The sequence below is a fragment of the Scyliorhinus torazame genome, chromosome 18 (genome assembly GCF_047496885.1).
Source record: "Scyliorhinus torazame isolate Kashiwa2021f chromosome 18, sScyTor2.1, whole genome shotgun sequence".
Classification (NCBI taxonomy): domain Eukaryota; kingdom Metazoa; phylum Chordata; class Chondrichthyes; order Carcharhiniformes; family Scyliorhinidae; genus Scyliorhinus; species Scyliorhinus torazame.
In genome coordinates, this window is record NC_092724.1 from 119389052 (window position 1) to 119406632 (window position 17581).

Sequence of the window (17581 nt, forward strand, 5' to 3'; positions counted from 1 at the left end):
GCCAATGACTTTTTGTGCCCCCTTCTAGCCCTCCTGACTCCTTGCTTAAGTTCCTTCCTACTTTCCTTCTGTTCCATGCAGGCTTCGTCTGTTCCCAGCCTTTTAGCCCTGACAAATGCCTCCTTTTTCTTTTTGACGAGGCCTACAATATCTCTCGTTATCCAGGGTTCCCGAAAATTGCCGTATTTATCCTTCTTCCTCACAGGAACATGCCGGTCCTGAATTCCTTTCAACTGCCACTTGAAAGCCTCCCACATGTCAGATGTTGATTTGCCCTCAAACATCCGCCCCCAATCTGTTCTTCAGTTCCCGCCTAATATTGTTATAATTAGCCTTCCCCCAATTTAGCACATTCATCCTAGGACCACTCTTATCCTTGTCCACCAGTACTTTAAAACTTACTGAATTGTGGTCACTGTTACCGAAATGCTCCCCTACTGAAACATCTACCACCTGGCTGGGCTCATTCCCCAATACCAGGTCCAGTACTGCCCCTTCCCTAGTTGGACTGTCTACATATTGTTTTAAGAAGCCCTCCTGGATGCTCCTTACAAACTCCGCCCCGTCTAAGCCCCTGGCACTAAGTGAGTCCCAGTCAATATTGGGGAAGTTGAAGTCTCCCATCACCACAACCCTGTTGTTTTTACTCTTTTCCAAAATCTGTCTACCTATCTGCTCCTCTATCTCCCGCTGGCTGTTGGGAGGCCTGTAGTAAACACCCAACATTGTGACTGCACCCTTCTTATTCCTGATCTCTACCCATATAGCCTCACTGCCCTCTGAGGTGTCCTCCCGCAGAACAGCTGTGATATTCTCCCGAACCAGTAGCGCAACTCCGCCTCCCCTTTTCCATCCCCCTCTATCCCGCCTGAAACATCTAAATCCTGGAACGTTTAGCTGCCAATCCTGCCCTTCCCTCAACCAGGTCTCTGTAATGGCAACAACATCATAGTTCCAAGTACTAATCCAAGCTCTAAGTTCATCTGCCTTACCTGTAATACTTCTTGCATTAAAACATATGCACTTCAGGCCACCAGACCCGCTGTGTTCAGCAACTTCTCCCTGTCTGCTCTGCCTCAGAGCCCCACTGTCCCTATTCCCTAGTTCTCCCTCAATGCTCTCAACCTTCTGACCTATTGCTTCAGTGCCCAGCCCCCTGCCATACTAGTTTAAACCCTCCCGTGTGACACTAGCAAACCTCGCGGCCAGGATATTTATGCCTCTCCGGTTTAGATGCAACCCGTCCTTCTTATACAGGTCACACCTGCCCCGGAAGAGCTCCCAGTGGTCCAGATAACGGAAACCCTCCCTCCTACACCAGCTGTTTAGCCACGTGTTTAGCTGCTCTATCTTCCTATTTCTAGCCTCACTGGCACGTGGCACAGGGAGTAATCCCGAGATTACAACCCTAGAGGCCCTGTCTTTTAACTTTCTGCCTAGCTCCCTGAACTCCTGCTGCAGGACCTCATGCCCCTTCCTGCCTATGTCGTTAGTACCAATATGTACAACGACCTCTGCCTGTTTGCCCTCCCCCTTCAGGATGCCCTCTACCCGTTCGGAGACATCCTGGACCCTGGCACCAGGGAGGCAACATACCATCCTGGAGTCTCTTTCACGTCCACAGAAGCGCCTATCTGTGCCCCTGACTAGAGTCCCCTATTACTATTGCTCTTCTGCGCTTTGACCCTCCCTTCTGAACATCAGAGCCAGCCGTTGTGCCACTGCTCTGGCTGCTGCTGTTTTCCCCTGATAGGCTATCCCCCCCGACAGTATCCAAAGGGGTATACCTGTTCGAGAGGGGGACAACCACAGGGGATTCCTGCACTGACTGCTGCCCTTTCTGGTGGTCACCCATTTCTCTGCCTGCACCTTGGGTGTGACCACATTTACATAACTGCGATCTATGACGCTTTCCGCCACCTGCATGCTCCTAAGTGCATCCAATTGCTGCTCCAACCGAACCATGCGGTCTCATGTGCATGTGAACTTCAATGGTAGACCAGTCTACTCCAGATGTCTGAGTAGAAGGAGACATGAGTCAAGTTGCTGCATTGATGGGAGACCAAAAGTGCTGGAGAGTTCAGGTCTGCAAGGTGAATGAGCAGGCTAGCCTTGGTACCATGGTACAGGAAGCTTTTCAAGCCCGTGGAGCGAATGGGAATGTATTGGTAGTAGAGGACAGTATAGTGAGGGGGATAGATGCTGTTCTCCGCAACAAATAACGAGAGTGCAAAAGGCTGTGTTGTCTGCCTTGTACCAGAGTTCAGCTTGGGTAGACAGATGTAGCAAGCCAAGAGGTAGATTCAAGGCAAGAGACCACAATAAAATGGGATACGAGGGTCATAGAATAGTAGGAAGGATAGAGAGTTAAAACCTAAGAATACACCAGTAATCAAGAATAGATGGTACAAAGATAATGAAAGGTTCTGTGTCTGAATGCATGTAGCATTCATGCCAAAGTAAATGAATTGATAGTGCACATTGAAGTAAATGCATATGATGTGTTAGCTGTTACAGAGATGCGGGTCCTGGATGTTCTAGTGCATGAGTCACAAAGTTAGTATCCAGATACAGCAAGTAATTAAGAAGGCTAACTGAATGCTATTGTTAAATCGAGAGGCATTGAACAGAAAAGTAAGGAGGTGGTGCTTCAGTTATACAGGGCATTGGTGAGACCACATCATGCGTGATGAATGCGCAAACAGCTCTGACTCTACTCTTCTTTCAATCTTTGTCCTTGTCCACATCGGTTAGTATTTTTTTGGGTGACCTGGCTTTTACTGTGTGCCGTGATTTGTTGGTCATTTCAGAATCCTCTGATTCATGGTGGCTGCAGGAAATTGGGTTCTTGGCCCCACAATATCCTTTTGTCCTCTTGAGGGTGGTACTGATGGTCCGGTTTTGTCCTTTGATCTGGGGCTGAGATGGAATTATGGAAGTTCGGATTCTTGTTCTTGCTCCCTTTTTGCTAGTTCTATTGGAGACACTTGGCTGGTATTAAGGTTTGGTTGTGTCGGGTCCATCTTTTGCCTTTTGTTGTTGTCATTTTGCCATCTCAAAGGTGTAGGATGGCTGCCTGTTCTGGTCCTGATCTGGAGGGGAGTCTAAATTGTGCTGTAAGAGTAGGTCTCGGGTTCTTGGGGTATGTTTTTTGTTTTGTTCTGTCTTTTGTTTTGAAGCTGTGGGTGAGATGTAGGTCTGTAATGTTGCCTGTGTCCTGTTTGGGTACAGACAGGTCAGTTATCCGTGGAAGGAACATGTTGGGGCTTTTGTCCCTGATTTTATCTGGTTACCTGTTATGTAATGCCTATTGTATTGCTTTGTGCTGTACCTATGGTATATTGATACTTGGAGCTATCTTTCTGCTTTTGTTTGATGCAATTTTTTAAAAACCAGGTTGTTGGGGTAAATGGGAATGTAGAACTATAAACGCAAACGGGTCAGCTATGATATCGAATGGTGGAGCAGACTTGAGGGCCGATTTGCCTGCTTCATTTTCTATGTTCATGTATCTGGTTTGGTTGATAACCACGTACTGTGGCAGTAGCTTTGAAATGGATGTTTTTGTCTTCTGAAGCTTTTCTAATGCGTTCTCCTACAGCCATTGACCTGTTCAGGGCTCAATCTAAGGATTCTGGCAACCTTTTCCGCTTCATACAAGTGGCCATTTAGTCCCCAAGCCTAGCATTTGGGGGATATTTGCGGCTGAACCCAATTCTATCCAGATCTAATATTCACCTATGTCGAAGTCCACTTGGAAGTTTCCCTCCTAGCCATTCATCATCCTGGATACATGGAAATACATCACCATTCCTTTACTGTTGCTGGATCAAAATCCTGGAAGTTCCTCCCTAGCAGTACTGTGGATGCACCTACATCATATGAACTGCAGCGGTTCAAGAAGGCAAACTTACCAACACCTTCTCGAGGGCAGTTTGGGATGGAACAATAAATGCTGACCTAGCCCATGTCCCTTAAAAAGTCTCTTGATAGTAGATGTGAGCAGGAACACTGGCTGGCATTTTCTTTCTGCCCCGTGGTGTTGAAGACCTGTAGTGGTCAACCATTGTTCTGCCTGATATCAATTATTTCAGCTCCGGTGACCAAATCTTGGATGCTTAGCTGCCGTTAATTACATAGTACTGTTTACTCAATGGAGGACCCCATTACCAGTGTGCGGTCTACAGTGTTTTATTACACCCTGAAAATACATCATCAATGGTGTGTTTTAGTAATTTACTTAAAAGAATCTGCAGCGCTGGAGGAAAGTTACCTATTTCACTTTTGGCAGTTCCCATGGTGAATAATCTCTCACAACCACAAAGACAAAAAGGACAGATTGCTGCACAGGTCATTCTTGGCATCACTCACTTCAGTATCAAATGCCAATAACTGAAAATAAAGTTGGTGGCAGCGAAGAGCATCTGTCTTTGTACAAAGGTTTGAGAACACATATGGGTTGCAGCATCTTTAATTTGTTTTGTTTGTTTCCCCCACAGTGGGAGTCAACATGTTCTACATCTGCATCATAATCTACCTCTATGGGGATCTGGCTATATACGCAGCTGCTGTCCCATATTCCCTCACTGAAGTCGTCTGGTAAGTGCTCGATTGATGCTCTTGCCCTTCATTTAGCTGCAATGTCAGTGAGATTGTTGTTGACCTCTTGAATCTTAATTTTTCCAATTTTCTGATGAATGGTCCATGCAGTTAGTTTAAAACAAAGAAGATGAGACAAAAGAAAATTGATTATGGGGATAAAAGCAGAATAACCATTTAGTATTTCATCTTGTTAGTTTCAATGCAATTTCCCTCTAGCAGCAAAAATACTCATTTCCAGTTTGCTGGCAGCTGCTAAATTGAGATTCTAATAGTTAACCATGCTTTGGCCTGTGTTGTTAATTATGTCTCAAATTGCAAAGTAAGGTTAAAGATGTGTAGCTCTCATTAACCCCAATGTTCATAGCAATAGAAGTGGAAATAACCTGATCAGATCAGGCAGTCACACTTGTGGCATCAGTGAACAGTGTCTGTCTCCAGTGGTTCGAAACTTGCACCTTCATCCCACCCGTAGGAGTAATGTCACAGGCCAGCGGCATTGTCTGGCCATATTCATTTATATTTGTGAGTTTTAATTACACTGCACACAGAAACAGCAGGATATCAGCAGGCAGTGTTCATTTATAACCTAAATGTGGACTGATTTTTAATGGGAAAAGTCTCATCATGTCTGGGGGGTGGGGGGTGGGGGGTGGGGGTGGGGGGGGGGGGGGGGGGGGGGGCAAAAAACAGAAGGAAGTTAAAACTCTAGATCAGTCCTAGTTGAACACTTCAGGAAGGGCTTGAAGCCTTTGCAGAGAGTGGTCCTAGGGATGAGGGATTGTAGTTGCATGTCTAGATTGGAGAAGCTTCAATTGTTCTTTGGGCCAAGAAGACTAAGGGGCGATGGAGACATTTAAAATAAGAGTTTGGATAGAGCACATAGAGATTTATTCCATTGGTTGAAGGGTCAATGACCACTGGGCAGAGATTAAAGGTGAAAAAGAAGTGGAGGCGACAAAGGGTAAGCTTGTTTTTATGCAACAGCTTAAGATTTGAAATGCACTGCCTGATGGGGTGGTTTGATAGAGATTTATTGGCTGATCTGAGAAAGAAATCACATGGTTACAGCATAGGTTATTCGGCATGGCGTGTCCATGCTGACTGTTTGCAAGAGCAAATCGGCTAGCCCCACTCCCTGAAGCCCTGCAATTTTTATCTCTTCAGGTTCTAATCCAATTTAATTGTCTTCACCAACTCTCGAACAGTGCGTTCCAGATCCGAACCACTCGCTGCATAGAAAAGTTTCTCTTAATGTCACCTTTGGTTCTTCTTTCATTCACCTTAAAATCGAGGCCTCGGGTTCTCGATCCTTCCAATGGGAACGGTTCTTCTACCTACTGTCTAGACCACTCATGATTTTGAACACCTTTTCAAATCTTCTCTCCACCATCATTTCTTGACGAACACCCTAACTTTTCCGACATATCCTTGAAATTGAGTTCCTCACCCATGGAATAATTTTCGTAAACCGTTCCTACGAATTAGGGCAGCACGGTAGCATTGTGGATAGCACAATTGCTTCACAGCTCCAGGGTCCCAGGTTCGATTCCGGCTTGGGTCACTGTCTGTGCGGAGTCTGCACATCCTCCCCGTGTGTGTGTGTGGGTTTCCTCCGGGTGCTCCGGTTTCCTCCCACAGTCCAAAGATGTGCAGGTTAGGTGGATTGGCCATGATAAATTGCCCTTGGTGTCCAAAATTGCCCTTCGTGTTGGGTGGGGTTACTGGGTTATGGGGATAGGGTGGAGGTGTTGACCGTGGGTAGGGTGCTCTTTCCAAGAGCCGGTGCAGACTCGATGGGCCAAATGGCCTCCTTCTGCACTGCAAATTCTATGATAATCTATGGTAATTCTCTAAAAGTTGCACTGCCTCCTACCTAATGTGTGGTACTGGGAATTGGACACACTCCGCCAGTTGTGACCAAACCATTGTCCTATGCAGGTATGTCATAATTTCCTTGCTTTTGTGCTCTGTCCATTTTCAGTCAGCCCAGGACCCCATTTTCAATTTTAATCACTTCCTTAACCTGCATTGTGCCTTGAGCGATTTCTGCACCTTTCCTCGGTTGTCTTTGTTCCTGCATCCCATTTCGAATGAAATCCTTATTTTATATTGCCTCTGATTGTTCTTTTTACCAAATTGTATAAATTTACATTAGTGCTTTGTACTAAAAGGCAAAGGAAGAGGTCAGGTGAAGGGAGATTTAGAAATCTAAGGAGAAAAGTCAAGGCAGTATAGCAATTCAGGTAAAAACCAGCAGAGTGGGACAGGAAGAGAGTTATCATCAAATAAGGTCCCTGTAGAAAGAAAAGTTTAAATAAAAGAGTAAGAAATGGGATTAAAGGCTTTGTCTGAATTTATGAAATATTCAGAATAAGGTGGATGAGCTAGCATCAGAAATAGAGACAAATGGTTTAATCCTAATTCCCACAACACATCTGGTTATAAGGTGGTCATGGTTGGGAAATAAATATTCCAAGGTGTACAGCGTTTCAAAGTTAGAATGTGAAAAGGAGGAGGAGTAAACCTCATAGTAAAGGATGACATGAGGACAGTTGAGAATGGATCTTTATTCTGAAGCTCAGGAAGTAGAATGTGTGGTAAAATGTCATACTTCCCAGTATTGAATTTCATCTGTGTCTCAATCTGTTCCGCCAAACCTGTCCATGTTCTTGCAAAGTCTTTTATAACCACAGTTATGCCAGGGTTGTCCAATCTTTTCTCGTGGGGTCATATTTCAATTCTTTTCTCATTCAAATAGCCAAGAGCAAATTTTGGAAAGAACATTAAGCATGAAGTCTCGGGGTTCTTGTTTGCTCTTAAACTCTCACACACCCTCAATGTCTTGTGCGCTTGCACTCATGAACTTGTTCATGCTCCACCTGGACCTATGAAATTTGGACATTTTGCTGCTGTGGAGGAATTCTGGCTTTTGAAAGCGGCAACATGTGCTTCCTCACTCAGTCAGTCTGTGACTCCAGCTGCCCCAGGTGGGTGGCCTGGTGGCTGCTGTTGCTGCAACTGCTATTCCTCAAGGACTGCTCGGCCCTCTTGGCTGCTGTGCGCCTTTAGGACGCCAGTACCTGCACAGGAGGGTGAGAGAGGGAGAGCGTGGCCAAAGGAGGAGCACAGATGCACTATGGCCACTTGCCTGCACACTGCTCACTCTTCCTCTAATCGTAGACTGTTTCTCTCCGGCAATTGCTATTGATCATCTCACAACTTTGCCCATCGGTAGCAAACACGGGAGAGAAAAGCAGCTCGTGATTGGACAGCAGCCGCTGGCAGATCTGTCATTTCCACCTGCCTGTATTTTGAACAGAGTCCAAGGACTGGATGGTGAGGCCTGGCAAACTGGATTGTGGCCTGCAGGCTGTATTTTGGGCAACCCTGAGTCATACATTGGATCGAGCATTATACAAGGGATAGGTGGAGCTTGTAACAAAGACATTGTAATAATTGTGGGGAACCTTGATCATCTTGGATTGGACCAATCAAATAGACAAAGGTCGTTTAGAAGATATACTTCTAGAATACTTTCATGACCGTTTTCCAGAACAGTTTATTACGAAGCCAACCATAGTTATTCTAGATCTAGTATTTTGAAATGTGACAGATTTAATTGATCTAACAGTAAAACATTTGCTGTGGAAAAATGATCATAAAACTTGGTAAGATCCACCATAAAGGACGTTGAGGGTAATATTGGGAATTTAGATTTTTTTTTTTTTAAAAAGGGGCCGAATTGAAGGAGAAGGGTCACAATCTAAGGTAGTTAAACTTAATGTTGAGTCCAGAGAGCTGAAACGTGCCCAACCGGAACATGAAGTGCTGCTCCTCCTGTTTGTGTTGGGCTTCACTGGGATGTTACAGCAGACGAAGAACAGACGTGGGCATGAGAGAAAGATGCTGAGTTGAAATGGCAAGTGATAGGAAGGTTGGGGTCGTACTTGCAAACTGAGAGAAGGTGTTCCACAAAGTGGCCACGAGAAGGTGTTCCACAAAGTGGTCACCCAATGTGGGTTTAGTCTCCCCAATGTAGAGGAGAATGCATTGGGAGCAGTGAACGCAGAAAACCAAATTGAAGGAAGTGCAAGTGAAATGCTGCATCACCTGAAAAGTGTTTGAGACCTTGGAAGAGGGAGGAGGTAAAGCGACAGGTGTCACACCTGCAATTGCAAGGAAAGGTGCCGTGGGAAGGCGATGAGGAGTTGGGAGTGATGGAGGAGTGGACCAGGGTGAAATGGTAGGAGAAGTCTCTGGGATGCTGATTTAAGGAGGGAGGGGGGGGGGGGGGGGGGGGAAGAAGCGAAGTGAGTGAGGAGAAAGCTGTGTTTCGTGGTGGCATCATGATGGGAGTTGATGGAGGATGATGCATTAAATGTGGAGGCTGGTGGGGTGGAAAATGAAGACAAAGGGGCACCCTAACATGGCTCTGGGAAGGAAGGGAAGCGGTAAGGACTGGAAGTGGATTGGACCTGATTGAGTTCCCTGCCAACCACAATGAGTAAAATCCTCGATTAAGGAAGAAGGCAGATGTCAGATTCAACAGTGGCATCATTGGAACATATGTGACTGAGGCAGAGAAACTGGGTAAATGGGATGGCATCCTTACAATTTCCTGTTTCCCAAGGGTAACTAGCTATTTTCTAATCTAATGGAACCTTTCACAATTCTAGTAATTTTTGGAAAATTAAAACCAGCGCATCAAATATCTCGCAAGGCACTTCTTTTAAGACCAGATGATTAAATCCATCAGGACCCAGGGATTTTTCAGCCCACATTTCCAACACTATCCTAAAAACCCACTTTCCTGTTGATAATTTTCTGGACTTCCTCCCACACTTTCCGGATTTACAACTATTTCTGGAATGTTACTTGTATTCTCTACAGTGAAGACCAATGTGAAATACCTGCTCAATTCATCTGCCATTTCCTTTTTTTAAAAAATAGTTTCCAATTAAGGGGCAATTTAGCATGGTCAAATCACCGAACCTGCACATTGTGTTGTGGGGGTGAGAACCATGCAGACATGGGGAGAGTGTGCAAACTCCACACAGTGACCCGGGGCCGGAATCGAACTTTTGCCCTCAGTGCCGTAGGCCGCAGTGCTTTTTTTTTTTTTTTTTTAAATAAATGTTTTATTGAAAATTTTTTCCCAAACAACAATTTTTCCCCTCTTACAAAGCAAACGCAACAATAATACAGAAATTTTAAACAATACACAAGTAACAAAACCCCTTTATCTTTGACCTAAACTAAACCCCCCCCCCTCCCCTCCCCCTGGGTTGCTGCTGCTGGTCATCTGTCTTCCCTCTAACGTTCCCCTAGGTAGTCGAGAAATGGCTGCCACCGCCTGGTGAACCCTTGAGCCGATCCTCTCAGGGCAAACTTTATCTGCTCCAGTTTAATGAACCCCGCCATATAATTTACCCAGGCCTCCAGTCCGGGGGGTTTCGCCTCCTTCCACATGAGTAGGATCCTGCGCCGGGCTACTAGGGACGCAAAGGCCACAACGTCGGCCTCTTTCGCCTCCTGCACTCCCGGCTCTTCCGCAACTCCAAATAGAGCTAACCCCCAGCCTGGTTTGACCCGGGCCTTCACCACCCGCGAAATCACTCCCGTCACTCCCTTCCAATACCCTTCCAGTGCCGGGCATGCCCAAAACATATGTGCGTGGTTTGCCGGGCTCCCGCCACACCTCCCACATTTGTGTTCCACTCCAAAGAACCTGCTCAATCTTGCTCCCGTTATGTGTGCTCTATGTAGCACCTTAAATTGAATCAGGCTAAGCCTGGCGACTGAGGAAGAGGAATTTACCCTGCTTAGGGCATCAGCCCACATACCCTCCTCTATCTCCTCCCCTAGTTCTTCTTCCCACTTTCCTTTTAGTTCGCCCACCGACTCCTCCCCCTCTTCCCTCATCTCTCGGTAAATCTCTGACACCTTGCCCTCTCCGACCCACACCCCTGAAAGCACCCTGTCCTGTATCCCCTGTGTCGGGAGCAACGGAAATTCCCTCACCTGTTGTCTAGTAAATGCCCTCACCTGCATATATCTCAAGAAATTTCCCCGGGGCAACTTATACTTTTCCTCCAATGCTCCCAAGCTCTCAAAAGTCCCATCTATAAATAAATCTCCCACCCTCCTAATTCCCAACTGGAACCAGCTCTGAAATCCTCCATCCATTCTTCCTGGGGTGAACCTATGGTTGTTCCTGATTGGGGACCCCACCAGGGCTCCCCGCACCCCTCTCTGTCGCCTCCACTGTCCCCAGATATTCAATGTTGCCGCCACCACCGGGTTCGTGGTGAACCTTTTAGGTGAGATCGGTAGCGGCGCCGTCACCAGCGCCTCTAAACTCGTCCCTTTACAGGACTTTCTCTCCAGTCTTTCCCACGCCGCTCCCTCACCCTCCATCATCCATTTACGTATCATTGCCACATTGGCGGCCCAATAGTAATTGCCCAAGTTCGGTAGTGCCAATCCTCCTCTGTCCCTACTACGCTGAAGGAACCCCCTCCTTGCTCTCGGAACTTTCCCTGCCCACACGAAGCTCGTGATGCTCCTGTCTATTTTATTAAAAAATGTCTTAGTGATTAGTATAGGGAGACATTGAAATACAAATAAGAACCTCGGGAGGACCATCATCTTAATTGCTTGCACCCTGCCCGCCAGCGATAGAGGCTGCATGTCCCACCTCTTGAAGTCGTCCTCCATTTGTTCTACCAACCGTGTCAGATTAAGTCTGTGCAAGGTTCCCCAGCTCCTAGCGATCTGAATCCCCAGGTATCGGAAGTTTCTTTCCACTTTCCTTAGAGGCAAGCCTTCTATCTCTCTACTCTGGTCCCCTGGATGTATCACAAATAATTCACTCTTCCCCATGTTTAGCCTATACCCCGAGAAATCCCCGAACCCCCTCAAAATTCGCATAACCTCTATCATTCCCCCCGCTGGGTCCGACACGTATAACAATAGGTCATCCGCATATAACGAGACTCGGTGTTCTTCTCCCCCTCTAGTCACCCCTCTCCATTTCCTGGAGTCTCTCAACGCCATGGCCAGAGGTTCAATTGCCAACGCGAACAACAATGGAGACAGCGGGCATCCCTGTCTTGTTCCCCTATATAGTCGGAAATACTCCGATCTATGTCGACCTGTAACTACGCTTGCCGTTGGAGCCCCATAAAGAAGTCTAACCCAGCTAATAAACCCGTTCCCAAACCCAAACCTCCTTAACACTTCCCATAAATACTCCCACTCCACCCTATCAAATGCCTTCTCTGCGTCCATTGCCGCCACTATCTCTGCCTCCCCCTCCACTGGGGGCATCATTATCACCCCTAATAGTCGTCGCACGTTAACATTCAGTTGTCTCCCTTTTACGAACCCTGTCTGGTCTTCGTGCACCACCCCCGGGACACAGTCCTCTATCCTCGATGCCAGTACCTTTGCCAACAATTTGGCGTCCACGTTCAACAATGAAATGGGTCTATAGGACCCGCACTGCAACGGATCTTTATCCCTCTTCAAAATTAACGATATCGTCGCCTCCGACATCGTCGGGGGTAGAGTCCCCCCTTTCCTGGCCTCATTGAACGTCCTCACCATCAACGGGGCCAACAAGTCCATATATTTTCTGTAATACTCCACCGGGAACCCGTCTGGCCCTGGGGCCTTCCCTGCTTGCATGCTTCCCAGTCCCTTAATAACCTCGTCCACCCCAATCGGAGCCCCCAGGCCTACCACCCCCCGCTCCTCCACTTTCGGGAACCTCAATTGGTCCAGGAACTGCCGCATCCCCTCCTCTCTCTCTGGGGGTTGAGACCTATACAGTTCCTCATAGAAGGTCTTGAACACCTCATTTATCTTTCCTGCCCTTCGCACCGTGTCTCCCCTTTCGTCTCTAATTCCTCCTATCTCCCTCGCTGCTGCCCTCTTTCGCAATTGATGAGCCAACAGGCGACTCGCCTTTTCCCCATATTCATACCTCCTCCCCTGTGCCTTCCTCCACAGTACCTCCGCCTTTCTGGTGGTCAGAAGGTCAAATTCCGTCTGGAGTCGTCTCCTCTCCCTGTACAATTCCTCCTCCGGGGTCTCTGCAAATTCCCTATCCACCCTTAAAATCTCCCCCAGTAATCTTTCCCTTTCCTTGGCCTCTGTTTTCCTTTTGTGGGCCCCAATGGAGATCAGCTCTCCTCTGACCACCGCTTTTAGTGCTTCCCATACCACTCCCACAGGGACCTCGCCGTCGTCATTGACCTCCAGATATCTCTCAATACACCCCCGCACTCTTGCACACACTCCCTCATCCGCCATCAGTCCCACATCTAATCGCCAGAGTGTTCTCTGCTCCCTTTCCTCTCCTAATTCCAGGTCCACCCAATGTGGGGCATGATCCGAAACCGCTATGGCTGAGTACTCAGCTTCTTCCACCCTAGAGATCAACGACCTTCCCAAAACAAAAAAATCTATCCGGGAGTACACTTTATGGACATGGGAGAAGAAGGAAAACTCCCTAGCCCTAGGTCTAAGAAATCGCCATGGATCCACTCCCCCCATTTGGTCCATAAACCCCTTAAGTACCTTGGCCGCTGCCGGCCTTCTTCCGGTCCTTGAGCTGGATCTATCTAGCCCCGGGTCCAGCACCGTATTAAAGTCCCCTCCTAAATTCAAGTTTCCTACCTCCAGGTCCGGTATACGCCCCAGCATCCGTCTCATAAATCCCGCATCGTCCCAGTTTGGGGCATACACGTTAACCAACACGACCTCCATTCCCTCCAGCCTGCCACTCACCATTACATATCTACCTCCGCTATCTGCTGCGATGTTCTTTGCTTCAAATGCGACCTGTTTCCCCACCAAAATGGCCACCCCTCTATTCTTTGCGTCCAGTCCTGAGTGGAACACCTGTCCCACCCATCCTTTCCTTAGCCTAACTTGGTCCGCCACCTTTAGGTGCGTCTCTTGGAGCATAACCACGTCTGCCCTTAGTCCTTTCAAATGCGCGAGCACTCTGGCCCTTTTTATCGGTCCGTTCAGGCCTCTCACGTTCCACGTGATCAGCCTCACTAGGGGGCTACCTGCCCCCCTCCCGTGTCGACTAGCCATTACCTTCTCTAGGCCAGTCCCATATCTCGCCTCCGCGCTCCCGCTCGCTCCCCCAGCGTCGCACACCATCCCCGCCCACCCACTCTTTAGCCATTTCCTTTTGGATTTCCGCAGCAGCAACCCAGTTGTCCCCCCCCCCCCCTCCCTCCCCCCCCTCCCCGCTAGATCTCTTTCTAGCATGATTGCTCCCCCCATATTACTTCCGTAAGTCAGCTGACTTCAACTGACCCCGGCTACTCCTGCTCACTTCTCGACCCCCCCCCATGTGGGGAACTCCCATCCGCCTTGCGCCTGTCTTCTCGCCTTATTCTTTCTGGTGCGGGAACATCCCTTTACCTGACCCGCCTCTTATGGCGCAGCTCCCTTTCCCCTCCCCCTCCCCTTCCCCATTCTCCAACTATGTCCCGTCTTTCCCCCCTCACCGGCGCCCACATTTCCCCAATGTCTCCCCCCTTCCCTGTTTACTTCTCAATTAACTTCCACCGTAACATTAACAATAACATTTCCTGCAGCATCAGTCCCTCAGTTCCGATCCAATTTCTCTTCTTTGATGAAGGTCCATGCTTCCTCCGCCGTCTCGAAATAATGGTGTCTCTCCTGATACGTGACCCATAGTCTTGCCGGCTGCAGCATCCCGAACTTCACCTTCCTTTTATGCAACACCTCTTTGGCTCGGTTGAAGCTCGCCCTCCTTCTCGCCACCTCCGCACTCCAATCCTGGTATACCCGTACCACTGCATTCTCCCATCTGCTACTCCGCACCTTTTTAGCCCATCTCAGGACCTCTTCTCTATCCTTAAGGCGGTAAAATCGCACGATTATCGCCCTGGGTGGTTCTCCCGCTTTTGGTCTTCTCGCCGGAATCAGATTTGCCCACTCCACCTCCAAGGGGCCCGTAGGGGCCTCAGCACCCATCAGTGAGCTCAGCATCGTACTTGCGTACGCTCCACAGTCCACTCCTTCCACACCCTCAGGGAGACCCAGTATCCGAAGGTTCTTCCTTCGCGCTCCATTTTCTAGGGCTTCGATCCTTTCAGTACACTTTTTATGAAGTGCCTCGTGCGTCTGTGTCTTAACCGCCAGGCCCAGGATCTCGTCCTCAATATCTGTCACCTTCTGCTCCACCACACGGAGCTCTGTCTCCTGGGTCTTTAATGTCTCCTTGAGCCCCTCAATTGCCTGTAGCAACGGGGTCAGCACCTCCCTTTTCAACAGCTCCACGCACCGTCTCTCAATTTCATGCTCAGGCCCCCATGTCGCCTGCGCTTTCTCCGCCGCCATCTTGTACTTCTCTCTTTCTGACCCTTTGGTCGACGATTCCTCGCGCTGCAGCCGCCGCCGCCGGTTTTTTCCTCCTTCGTTTGGGGGGGACTCCCTTCTCACACGCCCCACACCGGGTTGCGTCGTCGAAAGATTCCCCGTTGGGGCTCTTAAAAGAGCCCGAAGGTCCGTCGGAGCTGGAGCCGCCGAAGCGTGCGGCTAGCTAGGCATCACCGCAACCGGAAGTCCCTTCAGTGGCCTTGATGAGGTCTTTTCACAGTTGTTCCCTCTGCTGCTAGAATTCACTTTTGATACAGGCCCTCAGATCAGCTTGCAGCTTTGAGCTTGCCCTTCCCCCGCATGCATGCTGGAAGAGGCCCTGTTTATCCTGCAGTTGCAGCCAAATCTTTTACTGTTTCTGCGTGTGTCTGGCAACCAAGAGACATACCCTTCCTGGGGGACACTGTCGGGGGAATATTGCAGCCTTCTTCCCACACCGGGAAATGTCAAACAAATGCCGTGGGGGCCCTGTAAAAGAGCCCAAAAGTCCGTTCCAAGCAGGAGCTGCCGAATATGCGACCTAGCTCTGCATAGCCGCACCCGGAAGTCCGTAGGCCGCAGTGCTAACCACTGTACCACCATGCGCATCTGCCATTTCCTTCCATTATTAACTCCCTTAGACTCTTTCTAAAGACAGATATTCACGTCATTTCTATAGAAACTCTTACTATCTGTCTTTATATTTTTATGAAGGGATGCCTTTGCTGATGAAGTCTAGTTTAGCTGCTTCCTGGTTGGCTCCAGAATGCCCTGATAAGAAATAACTGAAAACGTTCTATGGGTGGGATTCCCCCACCTCTACAGCGTGTTTTGCAGAGGTGGCCTACCATTGGCTGGCAGCAGATCTTCCGGTCCTGCCGTTATTGACGTGTCACCCAGTCTATGCACCCCCACCCCCCGGGAGACCTGGGCCAAAGGTTACCCATTGGCGAAACGGTAAGATCCCACCAGTGAGAACAGCCTAAAAATTCTGGCCTATGGATTTGTCATCTACGTTACCTTTTTTTTTTCAGACTGTATGTAGATTAACATCTCCAATGATTATTGTTGTACCTTTCTGACAAACTACCATTGATACTCTGTCCTACCGTGTGATGATTGTTAGGGGCCTGAACACCATTTCCACAAATGACTTGTCTTTATCATTTCTCATCTCTAATCAAACTGCTTCTATTTCTTATGTTGCTATGGAAGAATTTGGACCAGTGTGTGATTCTAACGTGTCCAGGAGCAACTGTAAATAAATATGCATCTTGTGTACTAGTGAAATTTTCAAATACTATTAATATGTAATGCCTTGCCTCTGCAAGACTGGCTTGTGACTTCTCCCTGAAACCAATTTCTATCTTGAGCGATCTGTGTTTTCTCCCTTTCACTCCAGTCACTCTTCCCCTGGGGCAGCATGGTAGCACAGTGGTTAGCACAGGTGCTTCACAGGTCCAGGGTCCCAGGTTCGATTCCCGGCTTGGGTCACTGTCTGTGCGGAGTCTGCATGTTCTCCCCGTGTCTGCTTGGGTTTCCTCCGGGTGTTCCGGTTTCCTCCCACAGTCCAAAGATGTGCAGGTTAGGTGGGTTGGTTATGCTAAATTGCACTTGGTGTTCAAAAACGTTTAGGTGGGGTTACAGGGATAGGGTGGAGGTGTGGGGATAGGATGGCGTGAGGGCTTAGGTAGAGTGCTCTTTCTAAGGGCTGGTGCAGACTCGATGGGCCAAGTGACCACCACCTGCACTGTAAATTTTATGGTCAAATACATGCACACATGAACAAAATTTTTCATAATATAGCTCAAGTTTATTTTAAATGTAACTATAAGGTCTGAGTTTGGCTTTAATTTTCAAGTGTTAGCTCTGTCCCAGATTAAGTAAAATGCCTTCTGTAACAACTCTGTTTGTTATTTAGCTGGTAATTAACTCATTGTTCTCCCAATGCCTTATACTTGAGCTGCCAGCATGTTTTTGTTGTTTGCCTGTTCTTCAGTCTCCCATTTCTTTCATAGTCAATTCCACCCAACTCATGCCTTTTGTCTTTCATAGCTCTTCAACTGAAAGGCACTGCTCCTCCTGCTCTGGCTCTGTTGTCAATTGCCCTACAATAGCAGCTTAAAAGGATCAATACGTGCAGTCAGGTTTTTTTTTTTTTACAGATCTTTACAAAATATGGTATCTCCAATCTGCTAAGAAATTTCTGTGAGGCTGTCCATAATTTGAAGCATTTCCAGTAGAGTTTTACATGAACTTAATTAATCATTTTACATTGCTTCTTGGCATTTCCTATCACTATACAAAAATTTTAGCTAATGTTCAACTGAATTTATCCATCATCGTTCAGTGGTTACATTATGTGCAAAATACAATGTTAATAGGTATACTTGATGGAACAGTACTATGATTATAAAAAGGAAGGTTTGTCTCTTTCACTCCAATGACTTTCTCCTTGGGCACTTAACACTTGTTGCTTCACAGCGTCAGGGTCCCAGTTTCGATTCCCGGCTTGGGTCACTGTCTGTGCGGAGTCTGCACGTTCTCCCTGTGTCTGCGTGGGTTTCCTCAG

At 47.8% G+C, this 17581-nt stretch overlaps 1 protein-coding gene across 2 annotated transcripts in view; it reads left to right on the forward strand.

Moving 5' to 3' along the window:
• tmem104 (transmembrane protein 104) overlaps positions 1 to 17581 on the forward strand; it is a 286532-nt gene that overhangs the window by 100404 nt on the left and 168547 nt on the right. For both annotated transcript variants that reach the window (XM_072483238.1, XM_072483239.1), the window contains exon 7: positions 4500 to 4599. In XM_072483238.1, coding sequence (XP_072339339.1) covers positions 4500 to 4599 — 100 coding nt within the window. The remainder of the gene's footprint in view (positions 1 to 4499; positions 4600 to 17581) is intronic.